Below are 22757 nucleotides of genomic sequence, written 5' to 3'. Positions count from 1 at the left end.
ATCACGGAACCCCCCCCCCCCCCGGTACGTTATCGTCTTCAGTGTACCTTTCATATCTTGGTCCCCATTACATCACAGTCCCCTCTTTAAAGCAGTCGCACAGACCCCCCTACATCACATCACAGAGCCCCTTTTATGCAGGCCTCCCCTGCACAGCCCTACAGTACCTTTTGGCAGGGCAGAGGCACTAATCATCCTGGGGTGTCCTCTCCCAGCCCTCCAGCCAGCCCCCGGTGCAGATCGGGACTGAAGGGGACAAGCTGCCCAAGTTATATGTTAAAGCGGGGTTCCACCCTAAAGTGGAACTTCCGCTCATCGGAACCCTCCCCCTCTCCGGTGTCACAGTTGGCACCTTTCAAGGGGGAGGGGGGTGCAGGTACCTGGTGCAAATACCTGTCTTAGACCACTTCCGGGCATAGACTCCCACGGGAGTCTATGCTTCTTCCTGTCCCACAGCGCTGTCTGCTGGGACACACACGGGTCCCAGAGACAGCGCGGACCGCTCCTATTGTGCTGCGCGACCCGCGCATGCGCAGTAGGGAACCGGGAAGTGAAGCCGCAACGCTTAACTTCCTGATTCCCTCACCTAGAATGGTGGCGGCAGCAGCCGAGAGCCGAGCGAGCGATCGATCGGCCTCGGCTTCTGACATCGCTGGATCCTGGGACAGGTGAGTGTCCATTTATTAAGTCAGCAGCTGCAGTATTTGTAGCTGCTGGCTTTTAATATTTTTTTTTTTTTTACAGTGAAATCCCTCTTTAACAAGCGGGTAATTAACCGATTAAAAGACTCCTGTGCTCTGTCCCAATCTGCAGCACCGAGGCCCGGGGCGAAGACACCCAGCTGTGGCAGTGGCAGGGCCACGGTCCAGACAGGACTGTCACTCGGTCTGGTTCCAGACTGCAGTCCGCCGTTTAGTGACCGCTGATCTATAGGATATAACGTATATTGAGATGAGATATTCAGCCACACAGCAAGTGCATTTTTTTTCAATGAGCAAGGGAATATGGGTATATCGTATTATGACACATACATGTCTAAACACAAAAATATAAGATATTGTAGCTTACTAGTCCTTAGATGTGGTGGCTGCATTCATTTTTGTTTTTTAGGCAATTTTTCCCCCAATTTTTATCTGATAATACCACAAATTCAACACTTTCTGTTCCTTCATGGATAAACTTTTATTTATAAACTGTGTCTATAGAAGGAGCCTTGGTTGTCGCACAGGCTGGACTACAAACATGTCCGCCTTTGTTTATCTCCATTACATGGTGCTTTGGATTGATGGGATTAGTAGTTTACACAACATGGACTTTTTCACGTTTGCGGTTGACTGCCCTCTCATGAGCAAAGGTGTCATCTCTCCTCACTGCCAGATTTACCCTGAAATGACACACTACTGTGTTGTGTTGCAGTGTGGCCCCATTAAACGAAGTATCTGAGTATTACAGTTGATACCACCAGTCAAACTCCACACCCCATGTTAAAAATGCTGCGACCGTGAGTCCCATCATTTTGGCAGTTACATGTGTACAGCCCCATCCAGCTGTACCTTCCCAACTCTTGTGGGCAGCCAGGGGTCTGTAAAAGCGCTGCTCAACTGCACATTTTTACCGCCCATCTGAAAGAGACCTAAAGATAAGGTTTGTTATGCTTTCTTTTCAGCCCACAGCAAGTGTCAAGGACCCTGCATTTCTGGCAAGATTAACAGGTCATTTCTGTACTTGCTGAAAATGTTCTTAGTCTGAAAATGAATGCAGCCACCATATCTAAGAACTGGTAAGCTTTTCTTTTTTTTTTTTTTTTTTTTTTTTTCAATGCTGTGATTTGATTTGCCTTTCTTTAGCCAAGGAATTGATTCAAACTTCTTTTGAAGTTGATTTTGCATTCACATTGACTTGTAGTTTAGTCCCAAACAAAATCCTGCACACATAATATGCACTACGTTAACGGACTTGCATTTTAAAACCGTAATAAACCCAAAAGCAAACCGTTATTATATTGCAGCATACCAATTCTTCGATGTTGTGGCTGCATTCGTTTTTTTCCCTTTTATTTTCACCTGGTGATACTGCCAGTAAGGCTGTTTTTCAAAAGAACAAGCTCTCCAGCATTATAGAGACAAGACAAACCATTTACCACAGAGAGGTGTTCTTACAATGATCAACTTTTCATGTAAAACCTTTATCCCAAAAAGAAACAGATTGCTGTAACTGCTTATAAACTGTGAGCTGGAGTTTGGCTTCAATTTGTTAGTGTATTGAAATCTGCTAGTATATTTAATGCTCCCCTCCCCCAAAACTAACAATGCTGCTGTCCAAAGGAACCCCACTGTGCTTCTTCATCCAGAGTGAGGGCACGCTAATACAGGAGGTGCGTTACTGGCCAGATCCCTGGGTGAAAACGGGGAAAAAAGCCTAAAAAATAAAACGAATGCAGCCACCAAATCTAATGATAGGTAAGCTGCAATATTTTATATTTTTGGTTTGGGGTTTAATACCTCTTAACCCTAGGCTTACACTTCTGCTTGCGGGTGCGGGAGTCGCAGTGATTCAGTGAAAACGCACTGCTCTGCGAAAATTCTGAATGGCACCCCCACGCATGTGAAATTGCAGTGCGGGAACCAAAGGGAGTTCTGGTCAAAAAGACCGTGCGATTTTTCGAAAAGGTGCATGCACAACGCGGCACGCAAATGTGCAGCGATGTGAACCTAGTGGATAAGGAAGAACAGTAAAGAATGACGAATGACTGTAGTGCTAGAAGAGATTGTGTATGCAGAGTGTGAATATGACTGTCCCACGTGTCAATATATAAATATATATGATACATAGAAACAGGAATGCATTGATACGGTTAGATATGTCAGGCTGATGGATTTTACAAAGTCGTCTCTCATCTAGGAGCTGCAGGCCGATACGAAGTCTGTCCACCGAATTGTATACGACTGTCTGTGCTGCATAGAAGAAAAGCACTTGCTGTTGCAAAATTTCTTTTGGCACTTATTGCAGAAACCCATGCGGAAGAAATATCCTGATCTAAAACCCATTTATAAAGGTAGGTTAAAAAAGAAACCCCTTCCTTTACCATCAAAGTGGTTGTAAACCCTTACCTATATCCAGTGAAGTAACTAGTCTTCAGGTGATACACAGAGAAAAAAAATAATCTATTCTACATAAGTTGTACCTGTGTATCTTCTCTTCTTTCAAGCCATTCAAAATGCTGAATTTATAAAGCTTGTCTAAACTTTCAGAAAACGGGGCGGAGAGCTGAAATTACATACTGCAGATCTCAATGAGGAGAGCACTGAGAGCTGATTGGAGGGAAAGGACGCACCACCCTTTACACAGCACACAGGAACAAAGCTGAGGCTGTGAATCGCAGGCTGTGTGCTCCCTCCCCGTCACCTTTTTTCTCTTGGTGTCAGGAAAACTTGTCAGAAGGGACTCCTGCTGATAGCAGAGGAATGAAGCGGCAGACAGAAATTACTTAGTGCTCTTAATTGAGACAAGTGCACACTACAGAGGGATGTGTTTTTGTTTATATTTCATTTATAAAGGTTTACAACTGCTTTAATCGTATTGGATTGAAATATTTTCAGGTGGTATATTTTATATCAAATAAAATGATGATTTAAAGCTGAACTCCAGGCATGATCGTGATAGCATATTCACATCGGTGCCGCTTGGCCATCACTCCAGAGATGGCTTTGTAAATGTTTTTCAATGAGTACAAAGCATTTTCTGATTAGACAAGGTGGAGATCATGCTGGCACCACCCCTCATCTCCACCTTGTCCAATCAGAGAATGTCTTGTATTCATTAACCCCTTGCCGACCGCCCCAAGTACATATACTGCGCAGAATCCTAAACAGGTACATGATTCTGCACTTTTTAGGTCTGCGGTATGCACACAAGCCACCGACAACCCGCTCCCACTTTGGTTGGACACAGTGGGAGCCAATCATTGGGTCTGCCGGGACACGCCGATCGTTGCTGACAGAGGCAGAATATCGGTTTGCCTATGTAAACACACAATCAAACAATCCGGAGGAAAAGTCCGGCGGACTAAAAGTAGTTTTGCACACCAATCTGTCCGCCGGACTCTCATTTCTGCAGACAGTGCGGCTGTGTGTGTGCCAGTCCGCCCTACTTTTGAAATAAACAGACTTTTCCCACCCAGATAAAAGTCCGCTCATTTTGAGCACGGCTCCAGGTAGCCGGGGGCCAGCAAAGGAGGCGTTGCTGGCCCCGTCACCTGGTATGGACTTAAAGAGGAATACCTACGCCGAAAAAATCGGCGTGGGGGTCCCCCCTAGGTCCATATCAGACCCTTATCCAAGCACGCTACCCGGCCGGTCAGGAAAGGGGGTGGGGACGAGTGAGCACCCCCTCCTGAGCCATACCAGGCCACGTGCCCTCAACATGGGGGGTGCCTTGGGGAAGGAGGGGCCGTGTGGCCCCCCCCACCCCAAAGCACCTTGTCCCCATGTTGATGAGGACAAGGGCCTTTTCCCGACAACCCTGGCCGTTGGTTGTCGGGGTCTGCGGGCGGGGGGCTTATCGGAATCCGTGGGCCCCCAGCTATAGCTGATTGAGGAAAAAAACCTGACAGGCTGGTTATACTGAAGTCGTTCGGTGTACTGAAGTCGATCCAATCAGCCTGCCCATTGATGGATCAAATTTCGTCCAGTTCCTGCTGAACTGGCAAAATTTAGTTTCATCTATCAGCAGCTTAAGTCTCCATTAGCTTTTAATAAACTTCAAAAGTAAATAATAGGCCGGACAGCAAAGATGCATGAATGTCAACCCATTTTGTGAACTGATATATGAACTGGCTCAAAAAAACCCAGGCACCAGGTCGCAATGGCGACTGGAAATTGAGTCCTGGCGCCTGGGTTGCACCGCAGCAGCGGCCGGGATCCTCACATGTGGCCCACCTGCGGGTGTGCGCATTAGCGTTGGGCTGGCCGATAATTGAGGCCACGGCTTTACAGCCTGCTGGAGCACCATACACGCTCCTATGTGAGAACCAGCACCCTCTGGTGGACGGTGCTGTGATCAGCATGGCTTGCTCTCGCTACCCGCCCACCTCTTCCCAGGTTGACAGGGGTTGAGGTTGCAGGCTTAATCGGTCACCTGCTGCTGAGTGGACAGGGAGTGCTACCTCACCAGTGCAGCCAATCAGTGCCCATAAGTGCTGCCTATCGGTGCTTATCAGTGCAGCCTTGGTGCTGCCCATTAGTGCCGCCTATCAGTGCCACCTCCTCCCCGTTTGGCACCAGGCATGAGCAGTTATTATTGGCTGACACCCTGGACAGGCAGTTCTGGGCGCTGGGCAGCTGATTTAAAAAAACCTAGCTCCTAACTTTTTTTAGCTGGCTCCTAGATTCTAAGCAAATTTGTCAAGCCCTGCTTTTACATATACAGTTGCAATATTTATTTAGTATCTGTTTTAACCATACAAAGTTTGTGTCTACAGTATGGGGTTTTTTATTTTTTTTTCTGTTCTTCTTGCAGAATACAAAGAAGGAAAATTCAGGAAAAGTGCCCTGGTCACTGCAGACATAGATAAAGACCTGATAATATTTACTCAGGACAAAGTAAAGATATGTTTAGCAGTAACAGATCTTTTCCCATTTGTACATGGATTGCAGGATCTGACTATTCTCTCTGAAGTCGAATCACTGGTGAGTATTTTTATTTCTGTTAGTTTACTAAGCAATATTTTGCTTACTGCCACTATGCAAAGAAGAATGCTTAAGCAGTATTAAACCAAAAAACAAGCATTTATTATATTGCAGCTTACCAATCCTTCGATGTGATGTCTGCGTTAGTTTTCTTTTTATGATTTTTTTTTTTTTTTTTAACCTGGTAATCCAGCTAGTAAGTCTTGTTGTTGTTCAACTTCCTTTACCATACCAAGCTGTGCAGACAAAGTAGCAGTTAAAGGATTGGGACAAACCATTTACAACTGACAGGTGTGCCTACAATCGTCAGCTCTTTATGTAAACATTTTATCCAAAAAGGGAAAAAAAAACAAATATTGACATAATTGCTTGAAAGTGTTAGCTGGCGTTTAGCTTTAATTTGTTAGTCAAGTCCATCTAAATCTTCTAGCGCATATAAAGCCACATACACATTATCAGATTTTCTGCTGATTTTTGTCTTCAGATTTACCAAAACCATGTAGTAGAAGGGCCTGCCTGATTGCATACACATTGAAACTCCTAAGGTTTGACCTCATATTATATGGTTTTGGTAAATCTGAAGGAAAAAATCTGCAGAAAATCTGATAGTGTGTATGGGGCTTAACACTAACTTCTCCACAGATTAACAATGTTGCTATCCAAAGGTGTCTCCATAGCTCCTCCAGCCAGAGCTGAAACACCCTACCTATATTACTGACAGAACCACAAGGTGAAAATAAAACAAAAATCCTAATGAAAAGTAAACTAATGCAACCTCCACAGTTAAGGATTGGTAAGTTGCAATATATTAAAGTTTTATTGTTTTGGGGTTTAATACTGCTTTCAGGATCTTCTAGAATACATTTTCTAGAGTAAGGCTGAGCACACACTAGCACTACCCGCTCTGCTCTATGGGCGGCTGGGTGTAAATGGGCTCCACTGTCTATTTACACCTGACTGCCCTTCGATCCAATCCATCTAAATGGACAGATCCCTTTTTCTTTTTTTGCGGACTGGATCTGACCTGTTGGTAGGCCGGTGTAAACGGACACAAGCTTATTTACACCCGCCTGTCCATAGGATTGCATGGTCCTGATCAAAAAATGAAAGGCTGTCCTGATTGGATTGCCCGTGTGAAAGGGGCCTTAAGCTGGACGTAGATGGATCGACTTTCTGCCGAAATATATGTTCTGTGGGTATCCCTGGTTTTGTTTTAATTTACTTTTTTTTTTTTTTTTTGTCAATGTAGCTGGCAGGAAATTCTCAGCTGGACAGTGCCCGATTTCAAGGCATTGGTCATATAGTCCTCTGTTGAAGGGAAAGATCCATGTTCCAGCAAAGCAGCCAATTCTATGACTCTTCCAGAATGCCGGCCCTCCAAGAAAGAACCTTTTTCAGTGACCATGCCATGTCTTTTGGCCATGTGATTGCTGATGGAGGAAGCACCTTTCTAGGGTTTCTGGTCAAAAGATACAAAAGTGTATCTAGCACCTATTTATATATGTTGGCATTTCTCTGGTTCATCAGTGCTTCTCCAATCGGTATTTACTGAGCCATTTATACAGATTATTTAAACATATAATATAATCTCTCAGATAAATAAAGCAGGGTATACAAAAAAAAACCCCAATCAGATTCCTGCATCAATACAAGCGATGTTGATGTAGGGATCTGTCCCACTGTTCTGTTGTATTCTGACAGCAGGGACAATGGCGTTGATTTACTAAACCTGGAAAGTGCCAAATCTGGTGCAGCTGTGCATGGTAACCAATCGGCTTCTAACTTCAGCTTGGTCAATGAAGTTTTGACAAGAAGACCTGGAAGCTGATTGAGCCAGTGTTGAACAGACCGTGGTACACATGGACCAATCCTTGACCACTTCAGCAGAATTTCTAGTCTGTGTATACCTGCTTAAAGTGATTGTAAAGGTAAAAATATACCGACTTGCTATGGGGGTACTCATGTGGGCTTAATCCCAAGCTGCGCTGTATGTGCATTTTCCCTAAGCCAGATGTAAATTCACGGGTTGGGATTGATGGCAGCCAATGGCTCCCGCTCCGGCCTCTGAGCCCGTGAAGAGAGAGAAGCGACACTGCTCTCCTGCACAGTCGATATCAGGCTCAGGTAAGTATTAGGGGACACAAAAGTTCTTTTTTTTACCTGAATGCATAAAACCTTTAGAACCATTTCAGCCCCGGAAGATTTGGCTGCTCAATGACAAGAGCATTTTTTTGCGATACGGCACTGCATCGCTTTAACTGACAATTACGCGGACATGCGACGCTGCACCCAAACAAAATTGATGTCCCGTCATCTCTCTCCCCCCCCCCCCCCCATAAATAGAGCTTTCTTTTGGTGGTATTTGATCATCTCTGCAGGGTTTTTTTTTTTTTTTTTGCGCTATAATCAAAAAAGCATCAATTTATTTATTTTTATTTTTTACTAGTAATGGCGGCGATCTGCGATTATTTTATTTTTTATTTTTTTTATCATGACTGCAACATTATGGAGGACATATTTTTAGGACGATTGACAATTTATACAGCGATCATTGTTATAAAAATCCACTGATTACTGCATAGATGTCACTGGCAGGGAAGGGGTTAACACTAGGGGTCGATCGAGAGGTTAACTGTATTCCCTGACTGTGTGTCCTAACTGTGGGGGGAGTAGATGACAGATCGTGGTTCCTAGCTATTGGGAACTCACGATCTGTCTCTCCTCACAGAACAGGGATTTGTGTATTTACACACACACACACACGTCCCTGTTCTGCCTATCGTGCCCGTGATCGCTCGTGGCTGGCGCTAATCAGGACCATCGGCCAGGAACATCGTTGCCCCCCCAGTGCAGTGGGCGCCTGCTATTCTGCTTAAAGGAGCTGATATATAGCTACAACGGCTCCTGGGATCGTGTCGACCTGCCGCTGTATGACGACGGCAGCTGGTCGGCAAGCAGTTAAAGTACGTGCCACATCAGTCTTTACTGTAGAACAGGGGTCAGCAACTTGCGGGCCGCACCCAGCCCACCACTGCTAAATGTCTGGCCCGTCAGTGCCGTTATCAGTTCACGTGCAAACTGCATTTTCGCCGCTCTTCTTTTCATTGGACAGCGGCCAGCATCACAGGGCTGGATGGGGGAGGGAACTGCTGGAGTTAACTTTTCACATTAAACAGCAGGTTATTAGCTGCCTGGCGATCCTAGCAACCAATCGCCAGCCTGTTAATGTGAAATGTTAACTTCGGCAGTTCCTGCCCCCATCCAGCCCTGTGATACTGGCCGATCTCTGGTCTACTGTACACCTGTGTAAGGTAGGACAGTTCTACCTACACAGGGTGTGTTTGTGTGTGTGTGCGTAGGATAGGGTGCAGGAGGGGGCAGAGGACGCTGTGGGGGGTACAGGTGACACTACAGTGGGAGGGTGCAGGGGACAGAGGACACTTGCTATGGGGGGAGGGGGGCAGAAGACACTGGGAGTGATGTGAAGGGGGACAGAGGACACTGCTATGGGGTACAGAGGACACTGTGATTGAGCGGGACCCCATCACCCCTGGAGATGGGGCCCCCATCTCTCCTGGCTGCGGGGACCCCATTTTCCCTAAGGAAAGGAACGCCATCTCCATACCATGCTGGCTGTTGTCAGCCACCCTTGGGTGCCAGGATGGAGGAGGGGGCAGTAAAATCCGAATCCCCAGCCACACGCTCCCTCAGGGTGAACTGGCTTTGTATTAGTGAAGCACCTTTTTAAAGTGAGGTAAATCTGTACTGTTATTACTATGTTAGAATTATTATCTTCATTTATTAGCAGGTGAATGTGGCCCTCTATGCATTCACATACACTGAATCTGCCCTTAAGGGAAAAAGGTTGCTGACCCCTGGCACTGTAGAAAATGAGCAATTGGGTATCTTGCATTTCCCAGTGATTACCGAATAAAGACCTGACAACTAACTCATATGACACTAACTCACAATCCTCACAATACATAGGTACTCACAATACAATACATGAGTGCTGCCAGCATTGCTGTAGAGGTTGAAGGGGTGGGGGATGAGCCTGTCGGTGCTCAGACCATACGCCGCACACTGCATCATATTGGTCTGCATGGCTGTCATCCCAGAAGGAATGATGATGCACAAGAAAGCCCGCAAACAGTGTGCTGAAGACAAGCAGACTAAGGACATGGATTATTGGAACCATGTCCTGTGGCCGATGCGGCCAAGATAAACTTATTTGGCTCAGATGGTGTCAAGCGTGTGTGGCGGTAATCGGGTGAGGATTACAAAGTGTGTCTTGCCTACAGTCAAGCATGGTGGTGGGAGTGTCATGGCCTGGGGCTGCATGAGTGCTGCCGTCACTGGGGAGCTACAGTTCATTGAGGGAACCATGAATACCAACATGTACTGTGACATACTGAAGCAGAGCATGAGCCTCTCTCTTCAAGACCAGGCCTTATGCAGTATTCCAACATAACGACCCCCCAACACACCTCCAAGACGACCACTGCCTTGCTTAAGAAGCTGAGGGTAAAGGTGATGGACTGGCCAAGCATGTCTATAGACCTAAACCCTATTGAGCATCTGTGAGGCATCCTCAAATGGAAGGTGGAGGAGTGCAAGGTCTCTAACATCCACCAGCTCTGTGATGTCATCATGGAGGAGTGGAAGAGGACTCCGGTGGCAACCTGTGAAGCTCTGGTGAACTCCATGCCCAAGAGGGTTAAAGCAGTGCTAGAAAATAATGGTGACCACACAAAATATTAACAATTTGGGCCCAATTTGGACATTTTCACTTAGGGGTGTGCACACTTTTGTTGCTAGCAGTTTAGACATTAGTGGCTGTGTGAGTTATTTGGAGGGGATACAAGCGGTACACTCACTACTTTACATTGTAGCAAAGTGACATTTCTTCAGTGTTGTCACATGAAAAGATATGTAATAAAATATTTTACATTATACCTTTACAAAAATATGAGGGGTGTACTCACTTTTGTGAGATACTGTATATAGAAGCAAGAGACGATTGTTACCAAACTGGCCTGAAATCACTATTTACGGGTAAGCCTTTTTAAGGGAACATGTGCTTAGTTTTCCATGGATGACATGCCAGCTCCTTTCCAAAAAAACAGAAAATGCACACTTGACTATAGGTGTGTCCTTATTAGTGGAACAAACAATGGAAAAACAGTTGTTTGGTGATCAGATCGTGCCTGCACATCTATATGCTATTTAATGTCTTCAGCCAAGAAACAATGGCAGTGCAAATGTTAGATGATGTATAACGTCTAGCAACCAATTTTCTTAGATTATTGTAGAGTAAAATGTGAAAATAGATTGGTTTCAAATTGCCCCGTCAGTGTAATAATTCACATTAACCCTTCAAATCTGATTTGTCATGTTTTACAGAAACTGCAGGCTGATCGGAGGCCAGTGTCACGAGTCATATATGAGTGCCTCTCTCTGATTGAGAAGAAGGATATGAAGTTAAGCATTGTCTTTGAATATATATTCCAGGAATGTTACCTGAAGTTATACCCAGGTCTCCAGGAAATATTACAAGGTTCTTTTTGCCAATATTTATTTTTTTAACTAGCAAAAGTGTGTCCGTTCCAGAATGGGCAAGGTTGGACCTATGACAAACAATTTGCTTGTTGCGTGATGGGACTACACACACACACACACACCATACACACATCTCCCCGTTCCTGCAAACGGTATAAAGCCCTGGTGCCCAACCTGTGGTCTTAGCGCCACATGCGGCCCTTTGGTACATGATATATGTGGCCCTTGGACCTCAGCAGTCTGTAGTAGGGAACATTAATTAAGGTAATCGCATTCATCGTAATAGCCTCATGTATTATGTTCCCAGTTTCATATTATCTTCTGCGTTTTACGTGCTGTGACCAAAGCAGTGCAGTGTTGCCATAGTGGTACTGTACTAATCTGGGCAGGTTATCACGATTTTTTTTTTTTAACACTGATTGCTTCCAACAGTGATCACTTGTTAGAAGCAGTCAGTTTAATGAATGGCATCCATTCATAGCCATTATGCACTATTGGGATTGCTGTGATTGGCCACAGCTATCACATGGTACAGTGCACTGTGATTGGCCCTGTCTGTGACCAATCGGAGATCATCACATTAGTACACAATAAATGACTATGAATGAAAGCCATTCATTGTGTACAACTGTCATACATCATATGATACCGAGGCCAGCCCGGTACACTGATCTGTCATCTGCTGTATTCAGTGAACACAGTGGGCGACAAATGAAGCTGCAGTGTGGTTGCCAGAGCGCACAGGAGGCGCGTGACTAGGAGGAAGTCATATGTTGTCCTCCCAAAACCAGGGATCTCCCGCCCAGCTGTCGTATATAGGCTGGGTGGGAGGCAATAAAACCACACTCTGTGTCTCCTCTTGCCTTGGTTTACTAGAATCCACATAATCCAGATGGTACAGAAAACCCATATAAAGATCTTACAAATCACCAGCACCACAACAGAGGGCCATCTGCATGAAGTTTGTTTCGTCTCACAATTGCAAGGTTTTCCTGTCTTTTTGGCAGTCTGTCAGAGTTATGTAAAAACTTGTTGGTAAGCCACTGGGGAAAAGTGGAAAAAATACAAGCGGGGCCACAATACTAACAGAAAATATCACATTTGAGGACATTTTTGCCTCCAATACCACCTGTAGGCTCCACTCATTGGTCAGTCTAGAGAATATACATGCTCCCACTTTTATCCCACAATGCAGTGTCTGGAGCCTGAGAGTCCTATCGTCAGGTCTGGTCATTATTGCATGAGATGCTTATACTATATGTACTATATACTATAAGCAGAAAGTCACTGTTGGTTGGTCCAGTTTGCTTAGCAGACCCACTCTGCGACCCTTATTATTTTACATCTTGTAGCAGTTATTATCTAATCCTATCTCAGGCAAACAGCCAGATTTTGTACTTAATCATTTATTCTTCTTTGCTTTCACCATGCAGAACCCGGCGAAGAACAAGTGGAGCTGTTCACTGGGTGGAAAAACTGTTCTGATTATATGCAGAACCTTTTTCAGGTTACGAAAACTGGCATCTGCCAAGCTATAAACGAACTGTTTCCATTCCTATATGGCCTGCATGATATTGGACTGCTATCGAGGCTAGAATTACTGGTAAGAAGCATGCAAGCAAGTCTATTGTGAGTTTAACCCTAAAATTTTTATAGTATTTGATATTGTAAGGCAAGTCAATCCCAGAAATTTTATAGAAAAATGTCTTCCAACCGCTACGCTGAAGTAAAAGCATTAAATAAATGGAGTATTACCCACCAAATGGATCACAAGGTCCCTTAAAACACAACTAAGGAATATCTTTCTTAATGATCTATTCTACAGCTCACCTTTTAGTCTAGCACTTACACCACTTGAGTGTATTAAGGGTGCAGTCAGTGTGCTTTCGTGCCTTCCTGGGTAGCAGGGTGTCAGTGAAAGTTGCTGTCAGTTTTCAAAAGCAGATTGTGGGAAAAGGAGGATTACATACACTTTAATAGAATATGTCACGCTTACCCCTACTGAAAGTGGTTTGGCACTATAGCTAGCTTCTGTGTTCTTCACCTATAGTGCCTGGCTACCAATCCAGGGCAGGCACAAAATAAGTACAGCAAACAAGTACTTGCAGTTGGTAGACAGGCAGGATCCAGTTGACAATCCAGGTACAGTACAAGGCAGGCAAGGTTCACAATAGTCGGGTCAAATTCATAGTCAAAAAAAGGCAGGCTGAGTTCTAAGCATATTCAATATCTTATCTGAGGTCATCAACAAGGGAATCCAACCTAGCGGCAGAGCAGACAAACATGGAGCTTGGATCACGTGATAAACACAATATCACAAGCATTAGACTGTAAGGGTTGGCTGGTTTAAATCAGGTTTGGTCTCTACCCAGAGACTGGCCATAATCACCTTGCAGGTGGACAAACAGACAAGGAGAATGCAACGCAGCTAAACCTGCTCATTACTTCTAGAGGTAGAGGAAAAGGCTGTAACACTTACCCTGCCTCTTCTTACCTCTAAAGTGTAGTCTGCAGTCCCCGGATGTGACGTCACATCTGGGTACTGCACTCCACACTGGTTCTGGCAGCATGGCGGATCTTCCAGGGTGTCTGACATGCACCTGCACATCTCTGGCCGGATAGGAGACTCACTGATTGGATAACCTGGGGAGAACCTCTCACTGGGCGTCCCATATTATTTTAATAGCCTGTTTACTTATCCCCCCGTAAGTGTTTTTTAATGTTTTGGGCAATTTTAAAAAATTTTGTTTTTACTACACTTAAAAGCGCCTTTTTTCTGTTCCACTATTTACTAGGCTAGTCTGGGCTCATATTATTGCTGTACAAAATGGTACTGACCTGACATTGCTGCCGCTGTTTTGGGCAGGAATAAGAACTGCCAAATTCTGGCAATGTATACAAGAAGGAGAAAGAACCATGATGTCAAATAATCTGTCAGAAAACAGCTGGGAATAAAAAAAATATTGGGGGGGGGCTGGGTTTCAAGTTTCAGAGATGCCAAAAGCTGGGATGGGTTTTAATCCAACTTGGCATGTACAATTATGTTTTTTTGGCTTTCTTTAAGTTAAAATGACTTCCATCCCCTGTTCTTGTGTACTCTGCAAAGGCTGAGGCTGAGCTAACTGTCATGGTGAGGTTGGAAGTAGCAAACGCCACATCCCAACACCAAAACAGGACATAGGAACATAGTGGCAGCACACCGATTAGTAAAAGTAAGCAAAGAAAATCCCCTGGAATGTGAGAAGATTGAAGGTGTAATATTGGGGGTTACTTAGCTTCAGTGTAACGTTTACCAGTGAGCTGAGTCTGTGCCAGATATGCAGTTTAAGGGCTTTTTTGGCCCATGTTTATTGAAGTAAAAGAAAAAACAGTCCATCCAGGATTCCCATGCAGGATTTTCAACTTCAAAGCAGTAATGAAATAACAAATGGAAAATACCGAGCCACCTGGCTCTCTGGTCAGCACTGCTGTTCAGGTGTTGACCTCGGTCCTCTTGACCCTGTAACTGTGTGTCCCTGCTTGGTACACACTCTGTGCCTGTGGTGACACCCTCTCTTACAGCTTCCTGGCTGCTTCAGCCCACCGGCTTGGGCCCTCCATTCTCCCTTGCACACCTTGACTCCTCGGGAGGGTGGAGCCCAGAACCCTGGTCCTGGCTCGCCTGCACAATCAACAAGCCAGACTCCTGGCTGTTCCCAAAACCTGGTCTCAGGATTGGAGGTTCTATCCCACCCAGATCGCTATGAAATCTCCAGGCTCCATACTGTCACAAAGGATATGGTTAAAAAATGGCTATTTTCACCATTCTGGAACAATATAATTCACCAATAGTCTGTCTGCAGGAAACTCGTCTCGCAAAAGACACTGTCTCTCTATTACAAAATGCAAAGTTGTCTACTCAATACCACTTGGTGTTCTCTACATATTCAAGAAGTGTTGGCATGTTAATATCAACTAAGATACAATTTTCCTGCAGACAGATTTTGATAGATCCCCAGGGTAGATATGTTCTATTGGTATGCTCCTTATTTAGTACTAAATGCATAATAGGAGCTGTGTGTGTGTGTGTGTGTGTGTGTGTGTGTGTGTGTGTGTGTGTATATATATATTATGGCTGGACATCCTGGTATCCCAACAATGATAATGGGGGATTTTAATAATGTGATGCGAGTATGGATCAATACCCAAGGGGCCTAAAATCGGAGACCCCCTTTGCCGTCCATCTGTGGGAGATGGGACTGTGTGATATGTGACGCCTTTTCAATCCCGGAGTATATGATTATACTTGTTGCTCCTCTACTTATGGTACATTATCCAGGCTTGACTTGGCTCTGGGCACGGAATTAGCTTTTCCCCTGGTTTCTGATATACGGTATTTGGCAAGGGGGATCTCGTTCTCCAGTTTTGATGACCATAAGAGAAATGAAACCACATGACAAAGGTTATTGGCTCATGGATGCCTCATGGCTGCAGGTGATCCAGGAGAAGTCCATGCGACAATTATTTAACTTTTTTCTTGAAAATATAATATATATATATATATATATATAACAAATTCTCAGGTGGTATGGGATACTATGAAAGCCTTTCTCAGAGAGTTAATGATACAAGCTATAAGTAGTTTTAAAAAGACAAGTAGGGAATGTGAAACTTTACTGGCAGTAGAAGTGCGACAAAAAGAATTTCAATTTGTTAAGAATCCTAGAATCCTACACCTGCGAACTAAGCTATATGGAAGGATGTACAACTTCTATATAAAAGAACAGCTATGGAAAAAGCTGAAAGGGAACAATCTTTAGCAAGAAGTAAATATTTTGAGGAGGGTGAAAAAAATGGTAAAATGTTAGCATTTATTCCTAAATCCAAGGCTGACTCTAACTTCATCCCCCGTATAGACATATCAAATCGGAATATCTCCCATAGCCAAGAGGATATATTATATTATCCTCATTTACTACTTTTTATAGAGATCTATATCGGAGTAAGGCCGTTTATTATATGAATGAACTTTAAAGATTGTTTGCACCCTTTTATAATACCATATATTTCAAATGAGGAAAGCGAATATATGAATGCACCTTTTAACATTAGATGAATGAATTAGTACATTCATCTAATGTTATCATGCTGAAAGTACTGAATCGTGCACATGCATCATCTAAGTTACCGGAAACCATGAATGATGCTTGCACAATAGTAATACCCAAGTCAGAGAAGGACCATCTATTGCCAGAATCTTATCTTATCCAATTTCACTATTACCGTATTAAATAGGGGCAAATCAAGGGTGCGTGTTAAACGCCAACATCATACCTCGGAGGGGAAGGAGGGAGACGAATGCCGCCAGAATTCACAAGCCACCATCTCCTGTTTACTCGGCTCTCACTCGTCTCCCACATCACACACACAGTCCTGCCTCCGCCACTGGCATTGGACCAGTGTTCTGTCTATCACAGGAGCTGGTCCAATGGTAATGGCGGAGGCAGGACTGTGTGTGTGTGAGAGCCAGGAGAAAACAGGAGAAGACGGCTCTGTGATTTCCTGCACTGTGCAGGCTGCATCGATGGTGAGGCTGCAGATGAGCATTGAGGCTAAAAAGGGGCATTGATCAGGCTGCATTGATGAGATGTGCTGCAGATGGATGGGCATTGATCTGGCTGCATTAAGGCTGCGGATGGGCATTGTTCAGGCTGCATTGATGGGAGATGAGGAGGCTGCAGATGGGCACTGACCCTTACGTTAATTCAAAGTTGTTTCAGAAAAAATATATATTTTAAATAAACTTCCCACTTAAAATTTAGGGTGCGTGTTATACGCCTGTGCGTGTTTTACGCTGATAAATAAGTTAAATTCTAATGCTAAGATCCTGGCAAGGGTCTTGGCATATAGGCGAAATAGGCCATGCATAGTTGGTGCATGTGGACCAATCAGGTTTAATACCAGGTAGGTCCACAACAACGAACTTAAGACTCTTTAAACCTACGGATACCATCAGATAATATAGGGAAGAGAGCCATAATATCACTAGACACCGCCAAAGAATTTGATTGCATCAAGTGGGCATCACTATGGGAGGCTATGGGAGAAATTCAGGTTGGGTAAAGGATTTGTAAAGTGGCTATGCGTTATTATTTTTGGGAGACACAGATCAATCCCTAACATGTGATATAGTTGATTGAAAATTTTGATAGATTCCTGGGTTTTGTTATAAATTGGGAAAAATCAGTACTACTTCCTGTTGAAGTTAACAGTGGCTTTACCACAAATAGAGCATAAAATACAGGTTGATACATCCTTCTTAATTATTTATGATAAGGCTCTCTTCAAATTTAAAGGAATATATTATAACCTAGCCCCCATATTAGATAGGTTTTTAAGATGAAGAGTAAAGTATGGTCCAAACTAACGTTCGTTGTAGGGTGAGCAAATTTTATAAAAATGGTGTGCCCCACAGTTACTCTGTCTTGCACAATTCACCGATCTGGATGCCGCTTAAATGGTTTAAACAAAGTAGACTCCCTGTTTCCAATCTTGCTATGGAAGGGGCAAAATGCTAGAATTTAAACTTAATACATTACAACTTCCCAAGATAAGGGTGGCCTTGCTGTTCCAAATGCTAAAAGTATTTTTTTTAGCAGCACAACTACAACAGGTCGCAGGATGGGAAGTAATAGATTGGACAGACCATATTCAGTCAATTCTGAGTAGATCTTCACAATACCATTTGATAGCTCAAATAGAATCAGGTAGCCTGGTTGATGGGCAATGCCCAACTCTTGGACTTGTACAGAAGGTCTAGCAGGAAATGAAATGTATTATGCGATATTATTACATATCGGTGTGTATATATATATATATATATATATATATATATATATATATATATATATTGGTATTAAAAATTATAAGGAACTAAATACATTTAAAAGGATTTGGAATATGGAAAGAAAAGGGAATAAAATATATTGCACATCTTTTATACCGACAATTTATTAAAAACATTTCAAGATTTGCAGAAAACATACGTACTGCCTTCTCATACTTTTTTTTTTCCATATTTACAATTGCACCATGTGCTACAGAGTCAGTTTAAGGATAAAAAGGTTAAGATACAAAATATGCCACTTATGGATACCCTAGCAAAGAAACAGGTTAAGAAGGGTTTGATCTCCACTCTTTATGGTCGCCTAACTGAGCAGACAAGAGATACAAATAGCTGCTTGGGTAGAAAAGGATGGGAAAAAGACCTTTGAAAAATGGCAGATGAAACATGGCAGGGTATATTGGAATCCATACAAACTGTATCCATATCTTCACACAATGCATAACCCAATTATACATAATATATAGAGCTTATAGGACACCAGCTAAACTATATCAATGGGGTAGACGGGGAAACCTCAGAATGTCAGAGATGTTCAAGGGTATCTGCTGACTTAATGCATATGTTTTGGAATTGCCCTCAATTGTTTAGATATTGGCAGACAATGATAGAAACAATTAACCAGGTATACCAAACCCAGATACAGATAGATCCAAAAATATGCCTGTTAAGATACTTAGAAAAAGAAGTATATACTCCGGCAACAAGATTAATCATTAATAGGATATTATTGCAAAAAAATCAATAGCAGCAAAATGGATATCCCCAGAAGCCCAACATATGAGGAATGGTGGATGCAGGTGATGTATTGTTAAAAGAATGGAAGGTATATAAGAATAGGGGTTTAACAGATACATTTGGTGAAATGTGGGGACCCTGGCTGTTACTAGGGTTGACAACATTTATTTTAGGACTAGATGGAAGCATAGGGCTAAATAGATAATTTACCAGTTATAGAATAATTAAGGTATGATGACTCAAGAAGAAAGGGTGAGGGGCGGTAATGGACGGAGAGGGATTGGGGATAGGGGGGGGGGGGGGGGGAGTAGGAAGAGAGAAGGGGAAATCGGGGGTGGGTGTGTGGTTTTGTTTTTGTTTTGTTTTTTTCTCTCTTATATATTAATATGTTTGGTATGTAATATGTTTATGTTGTTTAAATTATAGAAATGTTTTTTTTGTTTTACATGTTGTTCCATTGTTTTATAATGTATATTTGATGAAGAAAATAGTAATAAACAGATTATACAAAAGGAAGTTGCATCCAGTCAACAGTATAGGTTGAATGATCGTAGTTTTTTATTATTGTCATTTATTGGATTTCACCTTGTCTTACATCTAACAAGGGATTTTTTTTTTTTTTTTTAACATGCACACTGTCATTATAATTTATTCATTATATTTAAAGAACTGTTTGTTTGACAGACGCTGCAGGCTGACAAGAGACCCACAAAGGATGTATTGTACGAAGCTCTGTGTCTCATTGAGCAGAAGAATGACACACAAGCACTTTGTGCCTATGTGTTTTGTGAGTTCTACATAAAGCTGTTTCCTCATCTCAAGGTCATCCTGCAGAGTAAGTTTCATAGTTTCTAGTTATTTCTGCCGCACCATGTGTGTGTATAGCCCTAAGCGGTTCCATGTCAGTGTTCAGGTGGGCAGTTAAGGGGTGGAAAAACCACAGCTCAGCTGCCTGGTTTTACCACCTCCCTGGCCATATGTGTGAAGGGAGCCTTAGTGTTGTGATAAATTAAACAAATTGGAAAATAGAATACTTAGTATATATAATATCAGTATACTACTTTAAAAAATGATCACTGACTATACTCCAAAGAATTTTTTATTTTGCTCCCTTTTACAATATATAGGAATTAAATCATTTATTCCTACCAGAAGAAAGTCTTGTTCATCCTCCTCCCTAAAATAAAGAACAATATGTATCATCTCTATATGATAAGTAATAACGTTATGGCCAAATTAATAGGTTCACAGATGAATGTGAAAATGGCTCTGGAATCTACCTGAATTTTTTTTCTTGTTTCTTGCAGGGTTAAATGAAGCAATAATGCTGGATAAGAGTCTACCCTCAGCAGGTAATCTACTACAGAACCACGTGTGGAATTGTCTTTTAAATAAAGAGAAGAACATATAAGAAATAGACTCAAAAACAGACCAACAGTAGGTCAAAGTGTATACCAGGACAAAAAAAACACAGATCTAGTACATCTCTGTAGTACATGTGCATTTGCCCGGTTTTTCTTCTTTTAACCTCTTCGCTATACTGTATGCATCCCGTATGTCTTGGCTTTGAAAGAGTGAAGGCTCAGGGCTATTTAGTCAGTGATCTGGACCAGCCAATCCAAAAAATGTTAAAATAATACAGTAAATAAAAGAATAAAATGGAAAGCCCATTTTACCCCCTGCCTTCTGTTACAGCAAAAGCAGAGTCTACAAATAAGCTCATTGTTTCAGTGAATCGCATTGTTCAGGTGGTTCAGATGTATTAAATCAGAACTTTACCCATAATAACTTGATAAAAGGTAATGTTCCCCTATCCCACTGTATAAAATTCAAAATGCTAAGCACAACACACAAGGCCTTCCACAACATCTCCCCCAGCTACATCACCAACCTCATCTGCAGATATCGCCCAGATCGTCCCCTCCACTCCTCCCAGGATCTCCTGCTCTATAGCTCCCTTGTTACCTCCTCTCATGCTCGCCTTCAGGACTTCTCCAGAGCCTCTCCCATCCTCTGGAATTCCCTGCCCCTGTATATCTAATCAGCCCCTAACATGTCCACCTTTTAGGAGATCCATGAAAACTCGCTTATTCAGGGAAGCCTATCCCACACCCACCTAACAACTGTCCCCGAGCCATCCCCCACCATATCATTCCCCGCATCTATTAGCTTTTGTACTACCACCCCATCCCTTTTAGAATGGAAGCTCTACAAGCAGGGCCCTCCTATCCCTTCTGTATTGAACTGTACTGTAATTGTGCTGTCCTCCCTATACATTGTAAAGCGCTGCGTAAACTGTTGGCGCTATATAAATTGTGAATAATAATGTTCTTTAGCAAGGAACATACATTCCACATTAATAATTATGCTACCAAAATGAGTGTGTGCTTTAAATTGCCTTCAGCATGGTTCCTCTTTTTCTTCTTGCTAGAGGCTGCCATTTTGCTGAAGCCCAGAGCCCCTGAGCAGCAGTAAATCTTTAGGTTGTCAGCAGATTGGCCTCTACATTTTTGCCACAGTGCAAAAAAAGAGCAACTGAGCATGTGCAGAGCAGGATGAAACAGTGTATTGCTGGATACTAAACAGTATAGGCCCCCTATTTTTAACGTTTTATATAGCTATACCAGTTTTTAGGCCTTAATCACACTTGTGACTGGGGCCAGTGCCAATACAGCTAATTTTAGGTGCTCAGGGGTAATCGTTTCATGAGCAATTACATGTGAGCAGCTGACTATCAGCCTCCAATTATTTTTAATGGGGCTGCCACCTTCAGCTAATTGCCAACAACCCCTGCTGGGTCTCTTGCATGTAATCAGTAATGGCCCCCTTCCAAGCGTGAATGAGGTCTTATTCCAGAGGGGTCTCCTTCTCTCTTCCTCGTGGTTTATATTTCAAGCGAACGATGGATCTCTGATTGAGCACCTGTAGTTTGGAGTAGGTAGATGGTCAGTAGTGGAGCGTTGCTTTACATACCATAGGGATGGGCTCAGGCGTGATCGGTTTGTAGTCCCAACCCACCATCGCCACACACCGCCAATCATAGGCGGCGTGTGTATGTGCTGCTGCCGGCCAGGAAATGCCACACTGACTATGATTGGCGGTGTGCAGTGAGGGCTTCCTGGTGGGATTGCTCAGGTGGGTTGGGACTACGATCCGAACATGCCTGAACCCTTCCCTACATATTGGATATCACCCTGCAAGCTAGAGTGAAAGAAATAATTCTAGGTCCCTCATTTTATGGTTAACTCTAAACTTATGAGCCATAAAGGCATTTAAAGTGGTTGTAAACCCTTACACATCACTTTTACCTATAGGTAAGGCTATAATGAGGCTTACCTGTAGGTACTGTAAATTTCTCCTAAACCTACACAGTTTAGCAGATATTTGGCATATTCCCTTGCGCCAATGTCATCGGCACATGCACACTGAAGAGAGCGCACAATCGTGCCATTTCTAAAGGGCCCTTGTCGTCGGCTCCCATGACTCCGGCCAGTCGCAGAGCTGGAGTCCACGGCCCCTGATGGAAGAGGGGTGAAGATGGACTCAGCCACCAGCAGGGACATTGCGGGCTTCATTTGCAGGTAAGTAGCACATAATGGGCTAGTATGCAATGCATACTAGCCCATTATGCTTTTATTTCGCAGGGAACAAGAGAAAGTAAAACCCATCGGTGTTTACTTCCTCTTTTAATGAATTGCCTATTTATAATTATGGGTAACATAATGTATCTCCGCTTTGCATGGGCCTGGTATCTTTTTATTACTCAATACTACCTCATCTTTTATTATATACAAATTGGGGGTTATATTTGTGTTTTATGTGCACTTCATTTTAATGTATATTTGACTGAAAATATATATTTGATAAACAGTTGAGCAAATATATTATAA

General features: G+C 43.1%; 1 protein-coding gene across 1 annotated transcript in view; it reads left to right on the top strand.

The window, feature by feature from the left end:
- The window catches only part of LOC143975440 (uncharacterized), a 53433-nt gene that overhangs the window by 16970 nt on the left and 13706 nt on the right, over positions 1 to 22757 (top strand). The window contains exons 4-9 of the mRNA XM_077477838.1: positions 2902 to 3055; positions 5518 to 5687; positions 11091 to 11244; positions 12680 to 12849; positions 19552 to 19702; positions 20175 to 20219. Coding sequence (XP_077333964.1) covers positions 2902 to 3055; positions 5518 to 5687; positions 11091 to 11244; positions 12680 to 12849; positions 19552 to 19702; positions 20175 to 20219 — 844 coding nt within the window. The remainder of the gene's footprint in view (positions 1 to 2901; positions 3056 to 5517; positions 5688 to 11090; positions 11245 to 12679; positions 12850 to 19551; positions 19703 to 20174; positions 20220 to 22757) is intronic.

The sequence above is a fragment of the Lithobates pipiens genome, unplaced genomic scaffold (genome assembly GCF_037356315.1).
Source record: "Lithobates pipiens isolate NorthernLeopardFrog02 unplaced genomic scaffold, aLitPip1_a1.2 Scaffold_13, whole genome shotgun sequence".
In the NCBI taxonomy this organism is placed as follows: Eukaryota; Metazoa; Chordata; class Amphibia; order Anura; family Ranidae; genus Lithobates; species Lithobates pipiens.
Note: the sequence above shows the minus strand (reverse complement) of the source record. Positions and strands in the feature narration are given on the sequence as shown.